Here is a 19,872-nt window from a genome sequence, read left to right as displayed (position 1 = left end):
AGTGACCCAGGATGACCGCTTCTGAGAAAAGTTAAAGGTGAGCAGAGCTACTCGGGTCCTCTGCGTACAGCCAAGCTTTATTCAAGTACAACGTGATGTAAATGGCACAGGTGCTCGATTCAGGGACAAGTTTCAAACAATGAGGGTGCAAATACATGATTTCAAATCAGGCAATACAACTTAGCCCAAGTAACTTGATGATAACTGAAAGCGCATCAGAGGCTTCCTAAGGACCAAGGCAGACAAACGGCCTGGCTTGAACACGGTCACGGGTACCTAGAGGCAGTCCTGACTGAAGGACGCCGGCGCGCTTCGAGTCCTAGTTCTCCGAGCTCGAGTTCCCTTTGTTCTTCCTGCCGGGCAGAGGGAAGCTGGATTTGCTCTGGGGCTGCGAGAGCTTGCTGGCCAGCAGGGTGAAGGGCTCGATGAGGGTCTTGCGGTCAGTGACCGTCACCTCCCACAGGCGCACCTTCTCGCTCCTGGCCCACTGCTGTGCCACCTCGGCGTCCACCTGTCTCTGTTCCGAAAGGTCGATCTTGTTCCCTAGAACAACGATCGCCACCTGGAGGAGGGACGGAGGGAGAGGTCACACTTAGGAGCTCCTAGACCAAACGGAGAAGGAAGACTGTACGTGACCTGCGTGGTAAGAAGGCGGGGCAGCACCTCACTGCCGCCTCTGTGCATTTTGTTAAAAAAAAAAAGGAATGCTGTAACCTGTGAAATGCCTGGGGTGTGAATGGAAGGGAGACGGGAAATCAATGCCTGGGGTACAGATAACGGTCTGACAAGCGTGCCTGCGTCTCAGTTTAGCTCTTACCTGCTGTCTGGGAAATCTGCGAGATGTCCTTGAAAACACAACAGGGCGCCCCGACCAGGGGAGGTCTGCACTCGGGGGAGCTGACTCTCCACTCACGTTCATCCAAATCACAGCAAAGTGCCTGAGGCAGGCACTGAAATCCCTGCTGAGCGCGTGCCCCAACGGGAACATTGTGTGTTAAAGGCAGGGCGAGCGAGCCTTCTCTCAGAGCGAACACTCGCTACGCTGGGCGACGCAGGCAGCAGTCACAGGGCAGCCAAAGCCCGGGGGAGGAAATGGCATCCGGGTATTGAGGCGCCTGCCAAGCTGACTCAAGCCGGAGGTGGGGAGGCGGCGGGGGCACAGCTCGGAGCCCTGGGCGGCCCGGCCCGTCCCACCGTCAGAGGCCGTCCAGCCGGGACGGAGCAGCGCCCGGAGCCCGGTCTTCCTGGCTGGTCTGTAACTCCTGCCTCTCAGCAGGAGCCGCCCTCCCGGCGCGCTCCCCGCCCCCCAGCTTCACCTGCGCCTATCCTTGTCGTCTGCTCTTCCCGACAGGACAGCAGAGGCAGCGCGCTTTGCCCGCAGACGTCCCCGCGGCCGGCGTCTGCACAGAGGCCTGCCCTGCGGCCAATGGGACAGGCCCTGCCCTGTGGTGCCAGCGGCGGGGGAGGCGGTCCCCTCGGCTCCGCGCCCTCCCCGCCCGCGTCCTTCCCCGATCCGTCCCCGCCGCTTATCGCCGAGCGGCCCCTGGTCACCCCACGCGCCGCCCGTCGGGATGCGTTCAGCCTGTGGATGACCCGCCGGCATGCTTGCAGCAAGAAGACAGAAGCAACGGGAAGGGAACTTCTGTGTACTTCCACCACCGCACCTAACCGCCCTCCGCATCCTCTAAGCCCACGTCCACCCTCTAGGATCGGGTGTCGCTCCACCAACCATCCCCTCGCTCCTGCACCTCTCCACTGAGCCATCCTGCACACAAACAAGTCTCATCTGAGAAACAAACCTTCTCAACATCCTTCTCCAGCTCCCGGCCCGCTTTGTGCTGGGTGCCAAGTCGTTTCAGTCCTGACTCTGTGCGCCCCTGCGGACTGCAGCCTGCCAGGCTCCTCTGTCCATGGTGTTCTCAGGTAAGAATACTGGAGTGGGCTGCCATGTCCTTCGCCAGGGCATCTTCCCCACCCAGGGATCGAACCCGGGTCTCCTGTGTCTCCTGCACTGGCAGGCGGGTTCTTGACCACTGTGCCCCTGGGAAGCCCTGTCCCCTCTATGGGACAGAACATTTATCCTCTGACTCCAGGCTCTTGAAGAGCTGTGTTTGCTGTGCTCAGCCCCCTCAGCCAGTCCAGCAGACTTTGAAGTGCTCCGCGTTTAAACACTACTTCTCGGCTTTGTTGATCTGCCTTCAGCATCTGACAGAGCCTGGTCACTCCCTCCTTTTTAAAGCGCCGACTTCACTTGCCTTCCGGTCTCTTTGCCCTCATCCCTGTCTTCCTCCTGCTTCAGAGGCCACTTCCTGTGCAGACTCCTCAGCCGCGGTCTTCTCAGTGCTAACCACTAAAGGTCAGTGTGCTTGAGAGCGAGCTATTGCACTAAAACACGGCTTTGCACCTTGTCCCCCACGGTCAGAGTCAGCATAGAGCAATCAGTTTAAAACTAAGTCAAAAGGAGGTTCAGCTTCCTTCACATGAAGCAAAAATGAAGCTACAAAAACACCCTTCACCTAGAAGAGTCACGAAATCCAGACATTTAAGCCCAGGGTTGTCAAGGCTGCAGAACAGGCGCTCTCACTGTATTCCTACAGAGGGCAGCTCCGCACCGTCTTTACCCTCGACTCGAGATCCTAACTTGTGCTGGTGGATCTTCAACTATCGGCTAAAATGTATGTACAAAACAATAAAAGTCTAAGATTATTCACTGTAGCATGGTTCATAATACCACATGACCCGAGATAACCCGTGTCCCATCAACCGGAGGCTAATTACATATGATACATCTATAGTCATACAATGAATACGAGGCAAACTTAAAAAAAAAAAAAAAAGGAATCCTGAGTACTCCTAGGGAAAGGACTCCAAGATGTATTACGTGAAAAATACAAGGTGTAGAACGATAAGCCACCTCAGGTATAACAGAAGAATAAGAAAAAAATATGTACCTTTCTATTTGCTTGTATTTATATGAAGAAACCCTGCAAGGGTGCCCCTCGACTAGGAAGGTGGGAAAATATTTAAAAAACACACTTGGGTACCAGAAATGGATGGCTGAGGATGGGTGGGAACCAGAGTTCACTGGAGTCCTTTTTATTTATGAACCATGTGCAAACATTCATTTTCTTAAAAACATGAAAATAAGTCATCTAACCCAGGCTACACCCTGCCCTCTCTTTGCCGCCACCCTCCCCTCCCGCCCGCCCGCCCCCAGCGTGACAGGCACCTCCCCCCCGGGGGGGCCTCAGCCGGCACCCCCCCCAATCCCCGCCCCACGAAGCAGCCCCTCCGGAGGCCGGCCAGGCGCCCCTCACGTCCCGGGTCTCGGCGAGCAGTCTCCGCAGGAGGGAGGCCTTCCCGCGTGGCCTCCCGCCTCCCGCCAGCAGCTCTGTGGGAGCAGACTGTTTCATGTCTCCCGTGTCCCCGGCCCCTCACCAGAACAGTGCCGGCCCACAGCCCGGGAAACGTCTGCGGTCCAAACTCGCCTACACGGAGCTACCACCTCGGCCAGAGCAGAAGGGCTGTCACTAAAAGTCTGTAGATGGGTTTCCCTGGCGGCTCGGCGGTACAGTCCGCCTGCCAGCGCGGGAGACACGCGTTCCACCCGCCACAGAGCAGCTATGCCCGCGCGCCCCAGAGCCGGCTCCGCAGGAGGAGAAGCGCAGGGAGAGGGCCGCGCGCCGCAACTACAGAACGGCCCGGCTCGCTGCAACTACAGCAAGCCCCTGCGGCAGCAAGACCCAACACGGGCAGGAATGAATGAATAAAAAGGGCAAAATAATGCCGTCTGCAGCAACATGGATAGCCCTAGAGATTGTCATAGCTGAAGTCTGAAGAAGACAAATACCACAGGAAATCATTTACATGTGAAATCTAAAATATGACACATGACCTGACACAGAAGCGGACTCTCGAACAGACCTGCGGCTGTCGAGGGGAGACGACTGGGGAAGGAGCGGGGTGGGGGGCGGGGTCAGCAGATGGAAGGGGTCAGCCTTCATGCACAGATCGGAGAAATAAGGTCCTGCCGCACAGCAGTTTGTTACCAACCACAGCTCCACCTACGTCAGCGTTCTTGAAATGACAAGGTTACTGAAATGGAGCACAGGTGAGTCAGTGACTAAGGAGGGAGGGCTGGGTGGGGAATGCCTGTGGACATAAGAGGTCCAGCTGCTGCTGCTGTTACGTCACTTCCGCCATCGCCGACTGTGCGACCCCATAGATGGCAGCCCACCAGGCTCCTCCATCCCTGGGATTCTCCAGGCAAGAACACTGGAGTGGGTTGCCATTTGCTTCTCCAATGCATGAAAGTGAAAAGTGAAAGTGAAGTCGCTCAGTCGTGTCCAACCCTCAGCGACCCCGTGGACTGCAGCCCACCTGGCTCCTCTGACCATGGGACTCTCCAGGCAAGGGTACTGGAGTGGGGTGCCATCCCTTCTCCAATGCATGCATGCATGGTAAGTTGCGTCAGTCGTGTCCAACTCTGTGTGACCCCACAGATGGCAGCCCACCAGGCTCCTCTGTCCCTGGGATTCTCTAGGCAAGAACACTGGAGTGGGCTGCTGTTTCCTTCTCCTGAGGGACCCCCTGCAGTGCTGGGAAGCCCCCCAGCTGTATCAGCGTCAGTGTCTCAGCTGTGTTATCTACGATGCTGCTGCTGTCGTTTAGTCCCTAAGTCGTATCTGACTCCCTGTGACCCCGTTATTTGCAGCCCACCAGGATGTCCATGGAATTCTCCAGACGAGAATACTGGAGTGGGTTACCATTTCCTTCTTCAGGGGATCTTCCCGACTCGGGGATCAAACCTGTGTCTCCTGCCATTTCAGGCAGATTCTTGACCACTGAGCCAGCAGGGACTACAATAGTTTTGGAGGGTGTTACCAGCATTGGGGGAAACTGGTGAGGGATCTCTGCTGTTTCTTAAAATTGCATGTCAATCTACAATCATCTCAAAATTAAAAGTTTGACATGAAAAAATATATGAGAATTAGGTTAAGACCATCCGGTGATGTTAACAGGTTCATGACACGGTTCCCGAGGCACTGAGAAGGTGGTCTTGACCTGGAGAAAAGCCTGCAACAAGAGAGCTCCAGGCGGGGAGCCAGTGGCTGAGGAGGACTGCCAAGGGAACAGAACCATCCTGCTGACAAAGTGTGCAGAAAGCAGACCCCTGGAGCGGCCCTGGGGTACGAGGACAGAGAAACAGACACGGGCCAGATCATCAAGGGCTTCACAGTCTGTAGTAAGAATCTTATTTTCAAGTGGTACATCAATAGAACCCAGTAATTATTCATTTTTTTCCATTTCTTTCCTTTTTTTTTTCTTTTTAAGGCTGAAGACAATCGTATTTATCCAAGAAGACAATAAAAAATAAAAAGTCCTAGGAAACAGTGGTCCCAAATGATATGAAATGAACTATGTATGTGAGATATGGAGTCATTAAAGTTCAACTTTACATGTAAACAAGCAAAGGCAGAGAGTCAAGCTCTGGTCCTGGTTGAACCCAGTCAGTCCTGTATTTCCTGGGCTAGGAAAAAAAAAGTCATGACGACTATAGATATTATGAATACAACTGAATGCTTTTAAAACATTTTAATTGCCCGGAAGTCCATGCTACAATTTAAACAGAATTCACAGTTGGCTTTTTTTTTTTTAACAACCCACTTACCTCTTTTTTATCTTTGAACTTATCAATTTCTTTCTTCAGAAGCTCCACTCTTTGAAAGGATTCCAGGTTGTTCACGCTGTATACAAGAACAAAGCCGTCGGCAAATGAGAAGTAGTGCTTGGGCAGCTCCACGCCTTCCTGCAGGCCTCGGGTGTCGTAGAGGTGCAGCTGCTCCTTGACGCCTCGGTCCGTCTCCACTGATGCCATGTACACGTCCTCCAGCGTCTCGCAGTCCCCCAGTCCTGGGCGAGAGGCCAGTCATTCTCTTTTAAGCCTTTACTGCACCTGTTACCACGCTGCCTCTGCTGTTTGGCTGCCTGGCGTGCAAGATCTCAGCTCCCCGGCCAGGGACTGAACTCGCAGCCCCTGCACCAGAAGGCGGAGCCGCAACCACTGGACCACCAGCAAGTCCCCAGAAACTACTTTTGTATATACCAGTATCAAGGCATTACGTCATTCATCTGAAATGAATAATGTTATGTCAACTTTATCTCCATTTTTTGAAAAAGCTATTCGTTTTTGGACAACTCCACCAATTTTTGAGTATTTTGTCATCGTGTACAAGTTGGCTTTCTAGGTTCCTTATTTACTATACCCAAGAATCCTATTTCCACTTACTTATTTAAATTGAAAAGTAGTTAAGATTCTTTCTTCCATATAGGAATATTTAGGAATAAAAGATAAAAAGATATATATATCTATAAAATATATATCTCCATATAGGAATAACAGATAAAAATTTGGCAATGACATTTACTATTATTTTTTAAAAGTAACTTACAAGAGTCAGAGAACTTAATGTCTAAAATGGTAATTAAAGTCTGATTTTTAAAGTAGTTTCAACAACTAAGTGGCCCTGTTTTCTTCTTCATCAGAGTCAAGGACAGGACTTGGGTAATCTTGATTTTTCTCTGGACAATGTCCACCATTTCCAGGGTCTGTTTAAAGGACTCAAAAATGCACATGTCCAGTCTGGGTCTAAGCACCAGGCCTTAATTCCCAGGTACCTACTGTGCACTTTTGTGTGACGTCTTGCATGTCCTTCGCACCGACAAGACTTGTTACCCTCCCGCCCACACCTGTCGCTCCTCCCCGCTTTGTCCCGTGATCGCCATCCATCTGCTCAGTCCTGAGTGTTCTCTCTGAATGAAGCAAGTATGGGTGAAAGTGAAAGTTAGTCGCTCAGTCGTGTCCGACTCTCTGTGACCCCGTGGACTGTAGCCCACCAGGCTCCTCTGTCCATGGGATCCTCCAGGCAAGAATACTGGAGTGGGTTGCCATTTCCTTCTCCAGTGGATCTTCCCAACCCAGGGATCAAACCCAGGTCACCCGCATTGCAGGCAGACTCTACCGACTGAGCCACCAGGGAAGCCTGGTGAACATGGATGGACGTATGGGTGAATACGGTCCCAAATCAGCCCCTCAGCTGCTACGAGCTCTGCTCAATCCACCGCCTGCTCCCACTCCCCTGGCTTGCGCCCTTCTCCTGAACCACTGCCAACAGCTCAAGAAACACCTGGTCAACCCCTCATCCTCTCCAGACTCTGCTGAAATGTCAGCTCTGTAGGTTTTCTTTGGATTATCCTCTATTCTCCATCCTGTGCTTCCTGTGTCTTGCACATGTAAGACCATTTCACCCGTCCATCTTTTCATATCTGTCCCCTCTGAAACTGGAGGGTAAACTCCTCGAGAGCCAGGACTGTGGTTAATCTCTCTCTAGTTCTGAGGACCAACAAACTGACTTACGGATGTACAAAGTCCTCAGAGATCATCTGAGTGGAATGAATGAGTGAGTGAGCTCACGCCTGGTGCCCCGATTTCAACCCCCTGCTCCCGGGAATGATGAGCCTTGAAACGGGCATCTTACTCTGCTCCATCGGGGTGCGTTCTGTCTCTGCAACTCGTCCGTAACTTCCTTGAGAGAAACACCCATTTGGTGTACACGGCAAGTATTCAACAACAGTTTGCTGACAAGGAGGTTAAGATGAGAAGATGAACACTCTGATTTCAATGACTAGTGTGATGGGAAGTCCATGAAGACACAAACGTGGCAGGGCTTCGATTACAAAAAAATTTTAAAACAAAAACTACCAAGACTTTGGTCATGTTGGATGTTTTATCCACCAAAAGCCAGTCTGGTTCCCTTCCTCCCATTAGGCTTAGACTTTCTGAGATTTTGTCATCCTATAAAGCGTGTGAAGTCAGACTCCTCGCCAGCTCTCCGATCACCTCTCCCCCTCCATGCTGCCCCATCCCAGCGGGAGACTAAGCTGCACTCCTGCAAAGCACAAAATAGAGGCTGCTGGGATGGAAACAGGGCAGAGTGAAAACAGGCAAGTCCGTGGCCTGCTCCCACACTGTGGGGCCAGCTCTGCACCCTCTAGGCAGAGGGATCTGGGGAATCCGACCACCGAAAAAGTTAAAAACCCTAACTATGCTAACCTCTAGGGTTAACTATTAATAACAAATGCCCCACCCAGGTCACCTTATAATGAAGCAAAGTCACGAATCCTACCCACGTGCTCAGAGCTTTAAATTAGCTTTTCAGTTCGCCATTGTTAATTACTAAGCAGACAACCAAGGGTTACCAGACTCCTGAGAAAGAGACCAAAAAGCAGGAAAGAGCGCCTGGAAAGAAAGAGACTGTGCAAAGAGAAGAAAACAAACCAAAAACTACCAAATACCACACTTAGAGAGATAAGATGGTGCATTCATGAAATAAGAACAGGATACGAAGAAGTAAAAACTGAATATAAGGGCCAAAACGTAAAGATGAGGAAAATCCCCATAAAGTACAACCAAACACCGAGACAGAAAACAGGAGAGGAGAAACTAACACCAGGGGTGAGGCCAGAAGACCCAGCATCCAAAACGAGAGCTCTGGGACCTCCATGGAGGCCCCGCGGCCTAAGACTCGGCGCGTGCAACGCAGGGGCGAGGGCTCCATCCCTGGTCAGGAACTAAGACCCCACACGCCATGCGGTGTGGCCAAAGCATTTAAAAGACAGCATGTGATCACAGGAAGAGGTTAGATTCGGAACACCACCTCAGCGTGTATGCGCTCGGTCGTGTGCGACTCTGCGACCCCCCTGGCGGACTGTAGCCCGCCAGGCTCCTCTGTCCATGGGATCCTCCAGGCCAGAGTACTGGAGTGGGCTGCCATTTCCTTCTCCAGGGGATCGTCCCAACCCAGGGATCGAAGCCTCGTCTCCAGCATAGAGAGTCACAGGGACAATAGTAAACAGCTTTACTCGGAAGCCCCAGGGTCGCAACTGTGCCCAGGCACAGAGGGCCATCTGAGGCTGTCATCGCCCAGGGCCCCATTTCATCGTGAAACATTCTTCACCCAAAGAAAGGACTGGAAGATGTGCTCCAGCAGAAGAAGGGCGTAAACAAAAGATGACAACAGGTCTAGAAAGGGGAACTGAAACCCAGAGAGAAGAAAGAAGCCAGGGGAAGTCCTGCGGTGAGAGCTGTGCAACAGGCCCAGAGGATGCCAGGTCCCAGAAGGTCTCACCAAAGAGCGTGCGTGTGTGTGTGCGTGTGTGGTGGGGGGTTATCTGACACAGCAGACCTCAAAGGAAACAGAAACATCAGGACATGCATAAGAGTTAGGGAAAGATGTAAACAAACTAAAGAAATGATAAACAGGGCAAATGTTAGCCTCCATAAACAGAAAAAGAAGAAAGAAGACAGTGCATGACACTGCTCAGCTGAGAACACCCACAGGTGCCAGCAGCTCAAAGTGTGGTCTGCCAGAGACCCCCCGAGGCCTCCTTCCAGGGAACCCACACGGGCCAAGGGTCAGACACGAGTGAGCAACCAAACACAACGACATGGGGAAAACTTCTTTCGTAACAACACTAAGGCATTCACCTTTTGCACTATGTTGACATTTGCTGGTGATGCAAAGGTAACGGTGGGTAAAACCAGTGTTGGCTTAGTACAAATTCAGGCAGGGGTACCAACTGTGTTAGTGGCTGAGTTCCTCACCACCTCCTATTGCACTCTAAAAAGAAAAAATCAATTTCATTTAAGAATGTCCTTGAGAAAGCAGGAAAAATTACCAAATTTATTAAATCCCAATCTTTGAGTATGTTTCTTTATCTTTTCAATATTCTATGTGATTAATGGGAAGACTGCATTAAGTATTTCACTTAATGAATAATGGTGACTGGAGGAAAAGTTCTTGTGTCCGAGTTGCAAGCTGAACCAGGCTTTTTTGTTTTTAAATGACACACAAAAAACCATGGGTTTTTGGGTATCTGACAGACATTTTCTCAAAGATGAATAAATGGAATCTATCGTTTCAAGGAAAATAACTGACAATATATGTGGTTAATGATAAGATTTGTGAGCTTTCAAGCAAAAAGGAGAATTCTATCCATTGGCATAAACTTGATAGCCTCCCAATGGCAATGACATTGGTGATGACATTAACAAATGTTATTCGGAAGATCTGCTTATCTAGGTTAACCAGTATTTTCCAAATGACCCATTCATGATAAAAAACTATGCTTGGGTAAAAAACCCATTTGATGTGCAAGACAGATCAATGTGATTTTAATGTAATACAAGCTCACTGATGTGGTTTCGGGGTTCACACTGCATAACCATCAATGACCGAGTTTTAGTGAAATACCAAAGCAAATCCTGAACTATGTGCAAAGCTATTAAGATACTCCTATCTTTTTCAACCACATACTTGTGTAAGGCCAGATGTTATTCATGTATCTCAACTAAAACAGCACACAACAGCAGGCTGAATGCAGACACAATCGGTTACGATAATCCAGCCGCTTCCTACTAAGCTGGACATTCGATTTTCAGAAATGTAAATCCACAATCATCTCACTAAATTGCTTTTGAAAATATAATTATTTTTCATAAAAATGTGTTCCCTTAGCATGTAATAAATTTATTGTTCTTACTCTAAGTAGTACATTTAAAATTTTCCTCAGTTTTAATTTCTAATAGAAATGTCGTAAGACACAGCCTACATAAACAAAAGCTGTGGGGGTTTTGACAGGATAAAGGGATTCTTTTTTCCCCCTTGGGCATAATTTGTTTTTTGTACAAATTAGAATCTGAGGGTAAAAAATTCAGAACCGTTAATGCAGCATTTATGACAGGAGTGATGGTTTTGGGGAAATCAAAAGGTTTTCAGAATTTCTGACACAGGCACATCATGATAAAAACCGAATGTGGAGTTAACCAGAGTTGTTAAATATTATTTTGGGAAGAAGGCAGAAGAGAATCAGACCGCATCAAAATGGTCAATAACAATAAGATAGAAAAGTGCTCCAGGGTTCTTGCCACTGACAAACACTTCAAAGATCCATGATTCTACCTAAGAGAAGCCTCATTTCCTTCAGCTGTGTCTGTGACCTCCTTAAAGCCAGAGAGGCCTCATCATAGCCTGGATCACAGAGGAAATACAGAACAATTTTTAACTCAATGAATGGATAGATGAATGAGATAATCCAATTCACAAAAGTAGGTCATATTGCAGCAAACAGCTGTCTCTTCCATTCTTAAAACCCATTCAGCGGTATTGGAAAGTCGTGTATGAAATGAGAATGAGGGATCAGTGTATCCTGAAGTCAGTGAGTCTGTGACTCCAAGACTGCTATTCATGATGTAAATACTCTACTGGAAACCACAGACAACATTGTCTTGCCTGTTATAACTCCTGTTTTAACAGAGTAAGTGCGAGCACTCTTGAATATCGACAATATAAAAACATTTTCTCCTTGCCCCTACATCCCCCTTCAGTCTCTGTCGACTTCTACAACCTTCCTGGTCCCTTTAGACGACACCTCACCCATCTCTAGGTCAGCGCGGCCAACCAAAGACCCCAGCCAGTTCCCAGAGCCTACAGAGAAACTAGAGAAAAAAAATCTTACCAATAGTATGATTCCCATAAAGGAGCTGCTCCAAAATCGCTGTCTTCCCCACAGATAGCAAGCCACAGACCACCACCTTGCAGCCTTTCCCCATCTTCTCTTCAGAGATCGCTGTGAAGAGACGAGAAGATCTTTAAAGAAAAAAAAAAATCCTTTCCTTTTTCTATGTTTAAATGTAATCAGTAATATGTACACAGGGGGATACTGGGTATTTCAAGTATAAAAAAGAAATACAGAATAAAGTTTATTCTTCCAAACCCCATTCCCTGGTTCCCACAAGCTCCCTTAGAGCAATCAGTGCTATGGTTCAGTATATATCCCTGCAGAGGTAACCTAGAGAAATGCAAGAATACACATATAAACACGCTTGTTTTCAAAAAGAATAGAGACATCTTAAAGACTATTTTAATATTAATTAAGTCTACAGCAATCCAAACAGAATCCTAGATAAATCCAATCCTTGAAAGACTGCCTGCTCATCAATGTCTACCTGGAGAAACAAGCATTTAAGTAAAACTTTAAGGAGCCATGAAGATAACAATTTGGATAGAAAATGGACATCATTAAAAATTTGGATGGAGAATGGATGTCATTTTTTACAAGAAGCATTAACACCATCAATGCCAACGTTAGTCTTTTCTCAGGAGAGTAAGACACTGGATTTGGGGCTGTCTTAGTCACAATTCTGAGGCATGGTTCTTCATGCTAGAAAAATTGCTCAGGCACTTTAAACCGAAAGAAAAGGAAAACTCATTCCTCTTTGCTTCCTCACATAACCAAGGAAAAGAGAGATCAGGTAACAAACATTTTATTGAATTTTCCTCAAGTTTTTTTTTATCTTCCAGAAGGCAAGGCAGAAACGGAAAAAAGACTCATTAACTACAACAACACAGCCAAGAGAATTCAGATTCCACATTGCCTTCTGTCACCTTCCAACACAAACCTTAATCATCATGTCCTCCAGTTCCCTTACCTAGAAGTGTGGAGGGGCTTCCCGGGGGCTCCGTGGTAAAGAACCCACCTGCCACCGCAGGAGACGTGGGTTCGATCCCTGGGTTGGGAAGATCCCCTGGAGCAGGAAATGCAACCTACCCCGGTATCCCTGCCTGGGAATCCCATGGACAGAGAAACCTAGAGGGATAGAGCCCATGGGGTCACAAGAGTTGGACATGACTGAGTGACTAAATAACAACAAAATCAGAAGTGTGGAGCATGCGGCAACTCTGACTTAAAAAGGGTGCCACAACTCCAAGGCAGAAAACAACAAACGTGTTCAAATAAGCATCTGATAAGGGAGACCCGTGGACATCATTCTGTATGTGCATGTCGCACACCACTTGTTTTTAACCAAGATCTAAAACACTAAGCGAAAACGAACTTTCCATCAGCCTTCTCTACTTTCTCAAAGTCTGTAATTTTTTTAAACTGAGGTATAGCCGATTTCCTTGGGCCTTCCCAAGTGGTACTCGTGGTAAAGAATCCACCTGACAATGTAGGAAACACAAGAGGTGAGGGTTCAACCCCTGAGTCCGGAAGATCCCTCTGTGGTATTCTTGCCTGGGAAATTCCACGCAAAGAGCCTGGCAGGCTACAGTCCACAGGGCTGCAGAGTCAGACACAACCGAGCACGCACAAGGTGCGGAGCGGGTTTCCAACAGTAGTGTCAAGTGTGCAGAGTGACTCGAAATTTTTATGGATTATACTCCATCAAGTCATTATGAACGACTGGCTATATTCCCTGTACTGTACAGTATACCCTTTTAGATTATATTTACGGAAGTTGTGTAACAGTTGTTCCTCTTAACCCCCTCCTCCTGCGTTGCCCCCTCCTTCTTTCTCCCTATGGCAACCACTAGCTTGTTGTCTGGATCTGAGTTCATTCCTGTTATACTCACTAGTCTGTTTTTTTTAATTTCACCTGTAAGTGGTAACATACAGTATTTGTCCTTGTCTCTTATAGCCTCCAGGTCCACCCACGTTGCGGTAAATGGCAAAACGCCATTCTTTTCTTCTGGCTGAGTAACACTCCATTGTGTGTGTGTACTGTGTCGACTTTATCCACTCACCTGTGGATGAACACTTTGGTTGCTTCTGTGTTTCGGCTGTTGTAAATAACGCTGCAGTGGACACTGTGGTGTGTGTCTTTTCAAACGCGTGGTTTTGTTTTCTCAGGATGGGAACCCAGGAGCGGCAATGCTGGCTCATATGCTAGTTCTGTTTTAGTTCTCTGAGACACCGCCATGTCGTTCTCCACAGTGGCTGCCTCAATTTACACTCCCGTCAGCAGTGTAGGAGGGTCCTCTTTTCTCCAGTTCCTCACCAACACGTGCTATTTGGAGACCTCCCGATGACAGCCATTCTGACAGATGAGAGGTGATCTCCCACTGGGGTTCTGATTTGCATTTCTCTGATGATGAATGACGCTGAGCATCTTTTCATGTGCCTGATGGCCACCTGTATGTCTTCTTTGAAAAACTGTCTATTCAGATCCATCACTCATTTTTAAATTGGATTGTGTGGGTATTTTGATAATGAACTGTTATATTCTGGATATTAACCCTTATCAGTCACATTATTTGCAAATAGTTTCTCCCATTCAGTACGTTGTTTTCATCTTGTCAATGGTTTTGTTTGCTGAGCAGAATCTTTCAGGTTTAAACAGATTCCATTTGTTTGTTTCCTTTGCCTTAGGAAACAGATTCAAACAAACGTTGCTAACATTTATGTCAGTGTTCTGCCTATGTGTGTTCTACGTTTTATAAGAGTTTTATAGTTTTCAATCTTGCATCTTTAATCTGTTTAGAGTTTATTTTTGTATATTGTGTTAGGGAATGTTTTAATTTCACTCTATTATATGCAACTGTCCAGTTTTCCCAGCACCACTTACTGAAGAGACTTTTTTCCCCTCCATTGTATATATTCTTTCCTTTGTCATAGATTGTCAAAGTCTACAACTATGTATAACCCAAATCAGCCACAACACCAACCACATGGAACATTTTAAAGCTAATATTATTATAGTGCAGTAATAACACAGTACTCATTTCCAGAGCGGTATGCTACATTTTACCAGTAGATAAATAATCATCACTTACGTGATATAACCATTATTTCTTAGGTGGCATGCTCTCAATCTTTCTGAGAAATCTTCCCAAGAATATTTATCACCTACTTCCAGGAGAACCACTTCTCTTAGGGGACTTTCTTTTCAGTTTCAGAGTACTTGCAACAGAAAAATTCTCAGTCTGTCTTTATAAGGGCAGGGTTTGGTGTAACACTAATCATCTATGGTATGGTAACACCTATGTCAGCGACCATGGCCTATATTAAAAGTTTTCTACAGATACTTCTGAATTTGTGATTAATGTCATTTCCTTTATCATAGGATTCTATCCTCTTTCCATATTGTGGTCTTCTGTAAGTTATACTACTGAATCTTTCTTTCAAAGGGTTTTTAGTATTAGTTAAAATTTGGGACTTCCCTGGTGGTCTAGTGGCTAAGACTCTGTGCTCCCAATGCAGGAGCCCCGGGTTCGATCCCTGGTCAGGGAATTAGAACCTGCATGCCACAACGAAAGATCCCACATACTGCAGCTAAGAGCTGGTGCAGCCAAATAAATTTTTTTAAAATGGGATTTGCATGCCAAGTGAGAATTATTTAAAAAAATAATATTAATAGTTAAAATTTAAAGAAAGTTGCCACCTATGAGAGAAGAGAACAAGAAATTGATGGCAGCACAAACTATTTCTGTTGTCAGAAAAGTTTGCCGGTGGAATCTACATTCTGATTTTTCTACTATTTTCTATTGTTACTTGCCTTCCTCCAAAACAGTCCCACAGAATGTGTAAATACCAGTCCTCACCTCTCCCCTACTGTCCAATCAAAAAGTCCCCCATTGCCACAGACTATACCAACCTTCACACAATTCAAGTGCTGTAAAAGGACAGGTACATACTGCAGTTGAGGGAAGCCGCTGTTTTAGAAGAAAAAAAAGCCCAGTGATTAACAGCAACAGACTCTGTGAAAGGGAGGTGGGTATGAGTGCTAGGGACTGTAGAAAACTGAGAAAATGCTGAAATCGACAGACTCCTGAGAAATCCAGAAATCAAATATTCCTGAGACTCTTTGGAAGTAGTCTTAATTATCTGCTTTAAAAGTGGTATACTACAATTGTACTTTAATCACTTGTGACTGGCAGATAAAGTATGTTAAAAATATGCATTATTTTGTATTTGTGTATAAGAAATTGCAGGAGTTATTTCAATACCTCAGAGGAAACTTCATCAAGGGCAAACAGCAAAAGGAACTGAAAAAGAGGTAATTCAGACACTAGATAAGGATTTTAAGGTTTTTTAGGAAGGAGAGAAGGAAAGAAAGAGAACAGAACAGACCATGGTAAATATCTTACACCAAAAAGAAAACAAAGATGAGAGTGTGATTACTTAAAACATACCTGAAATAGTCCAGGTTCTTAGCTGTCTTCACGTGGAAAACAATAATAATACATAAACCTGAAGATCAGTGACCTGCTTTATCATCAAATAAAAAAACATGAATTCTGAGGTACAAACTATTGTGTGTAAAATAAATAAGTTATAAGGCTACATTGTACAGCATAGGAAATATAGCCAATATTTTCTAATAATTATAAATGGAATATAATTTAAAACTGCAAATCACTGTTGTACACCTGAAACTCATATAATATTGTACGTCAACCATGCCTCTATAAAATTCATTTCTTAAAAGTATGAATCCTTCAAAAAAATTAACATCTAAGGTAAGATTCTGAATGAATAACATTAAATACACACAAAAACACCCCATTTTCTATGCATGATGATGGCAGGGACTCTCATGACATACAAGGAACCTGTTCTCACACTTATTTATATATACTCATATTTACAAACAAAAATTACTAAAAGCTTAGTTCTCTAAGCATTATAATATTTCATAATTCCCAAACATAATAAATATGCACCATTTCCTTCCAAATATAAAAGGAGGTCATCTTCAACGCCCTAAATGGGCCGGGAGTCACAGGAAGAGACAGGGTGGCCCAGCCGCTTACTAAAACCCGGTTTTGAAAAGTCTGAAAGGCTCCAGAGTAGACAGCTGACCTCCAAGGCCTCCTCCTAACACTGAAGCTACGAGCGCGGAAACTACTTACCCAGAAACCATGTTAACACAAGGTTAACACCAAAAGCGGTAGCTAAGGATGCTTGTACGGTCCCTACCCTAAGAAACTGCTGGACAATAAAATTCAATCTGGGATCTATGCACCCCTAATACTCTGATGGATTAATAATGACTAAGAAAATGTGCTTAACAGACAAAGTCCGATAGTCTTAAATACATATTGGTTTGCCTTCCAGGCTTCAATAACATGGCTAGAGAATAAAAATGTGATCTAATCCATCCTATTGAAAACACTGAGCCCTGACAGTATTCTCTTTGAAGAGCCATCGGAGACAGCTGACAACCCCAAATTGTCAGTACCGCTGTTCTAAGGAAATCATTCCAGTTTTAAAGTAAAATACAACTTTTTTATGTAACCAGAAAAATATTAACACTGCAACACTGCTGACTTCATAAAGAGATGTTAGGGATCTTATCATGTAAGCATAGCAGGAGGAAAATTTCTACTCCTGCGCATTGGTTTATGTAAACATAATGGATTGTGTGTAGTACTTCCACTTACCCATATATGAATAATTTTACTTACATAAATATATATTTAAGAGTTTTGCAAACATTACACATACTAAATACAATGAGCACATTCCAGCTTACCATTCTTCTACTCATTCAGTAAATATTTACTTAGGGATTACCATAATTCCTGGATTGGGAAGATCCTTTGGAGAAGGGAATGGCAACCCACTCCAGTATTCTTGTCTGGAAAATTCCATGGACAGAGGAACCTGGCGGGCTACAGTCCATGGGATTGCAAAGAGTTGGACACGACTGAGCCACTAACACTTAACACCATAATGACAAGCATTAGGGATAAAGCAGAGTGCAAAACCAGAAATGATCACTGCCCTCAGAAATTTCAAAATCAATTGAAAATACCGATCCAAATCTTGCAAAATTACTACGAGACACTGCAAATTAAGAAACAAAACTGCAAAACCTAATTAAGAAATTAGCGGTGATTAATCACATTGCCAGAATCCTCTTTCCAAATGATGATTCCAACTTTGCAATCAATAGTGAAAGTGAAGTCGCTCAGTCGTGTCCGACTCTTTGTGACCCGTGGACTGTAACCCACCAAGCTCCTCCGTCCATGGGATTCTCCAGGCGAGAGTACTGGAGTGGGTTGCCGTAGTTCTTGACTAATGTTTCTCATACCCCACATCTGATCAGTAAACCTTTGGAACACATCCATGGCTGGACCAGTTAGAGCCTCCATCACTAATGAAGTAGCTGAAGGCACCATCTTCTCTCACGTGGTCTCTCAAAGATGCCCGTGTCACATTCCCCAAGTCCGTGAGTGTTCTTTACCTGGACTTCTAGGTTACAAGCCTTCTGAGATTGTGACTACATTAAGAACCTGAGAGGGGGAGTTCACCCCGGATTATCTGAGTGGACCCAGCGTCATCACAAGTGTCTTTACAAGGAGGGACAAGAGGGTCAGAAAGAGAGAGACAGAGATTTGAAGATGCTACAATGCTGGTTTTGCCAATGAAGAAGTGAGGAGCCAAGGAATGCAGGTGGCCTTTAGAAGCTGGAAAAGAAAGGAAATGGATTCTCCCCTAGAGCCTCTAAGAGAAAACACAGCCCAAGAGACAACCCGATTTTAGCCTAGTGAGATTTCTGACCTACAGACCTGTAAGACAACAAATGGGTACCGTTTTAAGTCTGTGAAACTGCTGTAATTTGTTTCAGCAACAATAGAAAAATGAATACAACTTCCTAACTGGCCACTTTTTCCCTTCTTCCTTTTAGCCTCAAATGATCTTTTTTTTGGCTGCGCTTGCTCGTGGGATCTTCTAATAATTCCCCCCAGTCAGGGACTGAACCCGGGCCATAGCATTGAAAGCACTGCAGAGCCAGAGAATTCCCCCAAACGATCCTTTTTAAAATGTAGGTCACATGAAGTCACCCTTCTGCTCAAACGCTTCCAGCGGTTTCCAATCTCAGAAAGTCTGCAAACCCACAGTCCTCATAAGGAGCTCCACCTCTTTGATGTCGCTTGCTAGTTTGCTCTGTGGCTCGATTCCAGCCACACGGCTGTTGTATTAACGCAGGCACTCGCCAGCTTTGGCACTGTTCCCTCTGACCGAGATAGGGCCCGGGGCTCAAGTCTTTCCTCAAATGTCACCCTGAAGATTCCGGCCGAAATTTCTACCCCCATCCCAATACTCCCTACCGCTTCGCTCCCGTCAACATCTGTCCTTAGCACTTACCACAGAATACAATATATGTATGTTGATTGCCCTATTCCAAGAAGCTAGAGTCTTTGCCACGACCCCAGCCACCTTCCCAGCAGCTGGGCGCACACGAAGCACTTCATAAATCAAAGCCCCGTCAGGACTTTTACAAGGGCACCACTGCAACTAGGCAAGAACACAAGCAAGATCGGGAACGGGGCTGGAGACCAACCAAACCCGTTAATTTAGACGACAAAGGAGTCTCCTACACCTTCGCCCCATTTCAACTTAGAATGTGTAAAAGAGTTTAACCACTTCATTTCTCTAAAATGAAAATATTCTGGAGGTGCAAAAAAAAAAAAAAAAGCCAGTATATAAACTGTCAATGAAGAACGCAACACAAAATGTCTGCATTTTCTCGGCTTCCCCCCACCCCCGAAAACGCTCGCACCTGCCGACCAGATTGTGGCATATAAATAGGTTAAAAAAAAAACAAAACAAAACCAAACCCGTGGTTCTGACGGAGCAAACCCAGGGCCAAACCTGCACGCAGGAAAAGCGCCACCCGGGCGAGCCCCGTCCGCGCCCCGCGCCCCCGCAACCCCATCTGGAGGAAACCCCTCAGAGCGGGGTCTGCGACCCCAACTGCTCCGGGAGGGGCGAAGCCGCCGCCGCGAAGCCCCCGCGCCTCCAGCGGCCCACCCGGCAGGACCCCCGGCCTGTGCGCGCGTCCGTCCAGGGAGAGGGGGCGCCCGCAGCCCCCAGCAAACCCGCCCGAGAGCGCCGCGGCCCCGGGAGCCCCGCCCCCAACCTGCCTCTCAGCCGCAGATGCTCGGCTGCCCGAACCTCGCCGCGGACCGTCGCCGCCGGCTCTGAGACGCGCGTTCCGAGCAGCAGGGGGCGGGACCCTGAGGC

General features: G+C 46.6%; 1 protein-coding gene and 1 long non-coding RNA gene across 10 annotated transcripts; one reads left to right on the top strand and one right to left on the bottom strand.

Moving 5' to 3' along the window:
- Positions 1-31: 31 nt before the first annotated feature.
- On the bottom strand, positions 32-19,831 carry NKIRAS1 (NFKB inhibitor interacting Ras like 1). Of its 9 annotated transcripts, XM_015460899.3 has the most exons (7): positions 16,032-16,082; positions 15,846-15,884; positions 15,494-15,551; positions 13,644-14,263; positions 11,578-11,688; positions 5,672-5,913; positions 32-562 (listed from the first exon to the last, which is right to left on the bottom strand). In XM_015460899.3, the coding sequence occupies exons 4-7, from the start codon at positions 13,780-13,782 to the stop codon at positions 320-322; spliced, it is 735 nt and encodes a 244-aa protein (XP_015316385.1). In that variant the 5' UTR covers positions 13,783-14,263; positions 15,494-15,551; positions 15,846-15,884; positions 16,032-16,082; the 3' UTR covers positions 32-319. The 9 variants fall into 9 exon arrangements, 8 of the variants coding, with proteins under 8 accessions (XP_015316385.1, XP_015316386.1, XP_059738220.1 ...); XM_015460900.3 differs by lacking the exon at positions 15,846-15,884 and having other exon boundaries at positions 16,032-16,092; XM_059882237.1 differs by lacking the exons at positions 13,644-14,263; positions 15,846-15,884 and having other exon boundaries at positions 16,032-16,092.
- Positions 562-14,032, top strand: LOC104976141 (uncharacterized). The gene is made up of 2 exons (XR_816111.4): positions 562-4,902; positions 5,022-14,032. It is a non-coding gene; the product is annotated as an uncharacterized lncRNA (long non-coding RNA).
- Positions 19,832-19,872: the final 41 nt, after the last annotated feature.

Source organism: Bos taurus, chromosome 27, assembly GCF_002263795.3.
Source record: "Bos taurus isolate L1 Dominette 01449 registration number 42190680 breed Hereford chromosome 27, ARS-UCD2.0, whole genome shotgun sequence".
NCBI lineage: Eukaryota > Metazoa > Chordata > Mammalia > Artiodactyla > Bovidae > Bos > Bos taurus.
The sequence above is the reverse complement of the archived record's forward strand: the minus strand, read 5'-3'. Positions and strand labels throughout refer to the sequence as shown.

Coding starts and splice junctions, on each gene's coding strand:
- NKIRAS1 (XM_015460900.3), bottom strand. CDS start 13,782: ATGAGCCAGCATTGCCGCTCCTGGGTTCCCATCCTGAGAAAACAAAAC. Junction 5,914..11,577: donor TTATGGGAATCATACTATTG/GTAAGATTTTTT, acceptor CCTCTCGCCCAG/GACTGGGGGACTGCGAGACG. Junction 563..5,671: donor AGTTCAAAGATAAAAAAGAG/GTAAGTGGGTTG, acceptor TCCCTCCTCCAG/GTGGCGATCGTTGTTCTAGG.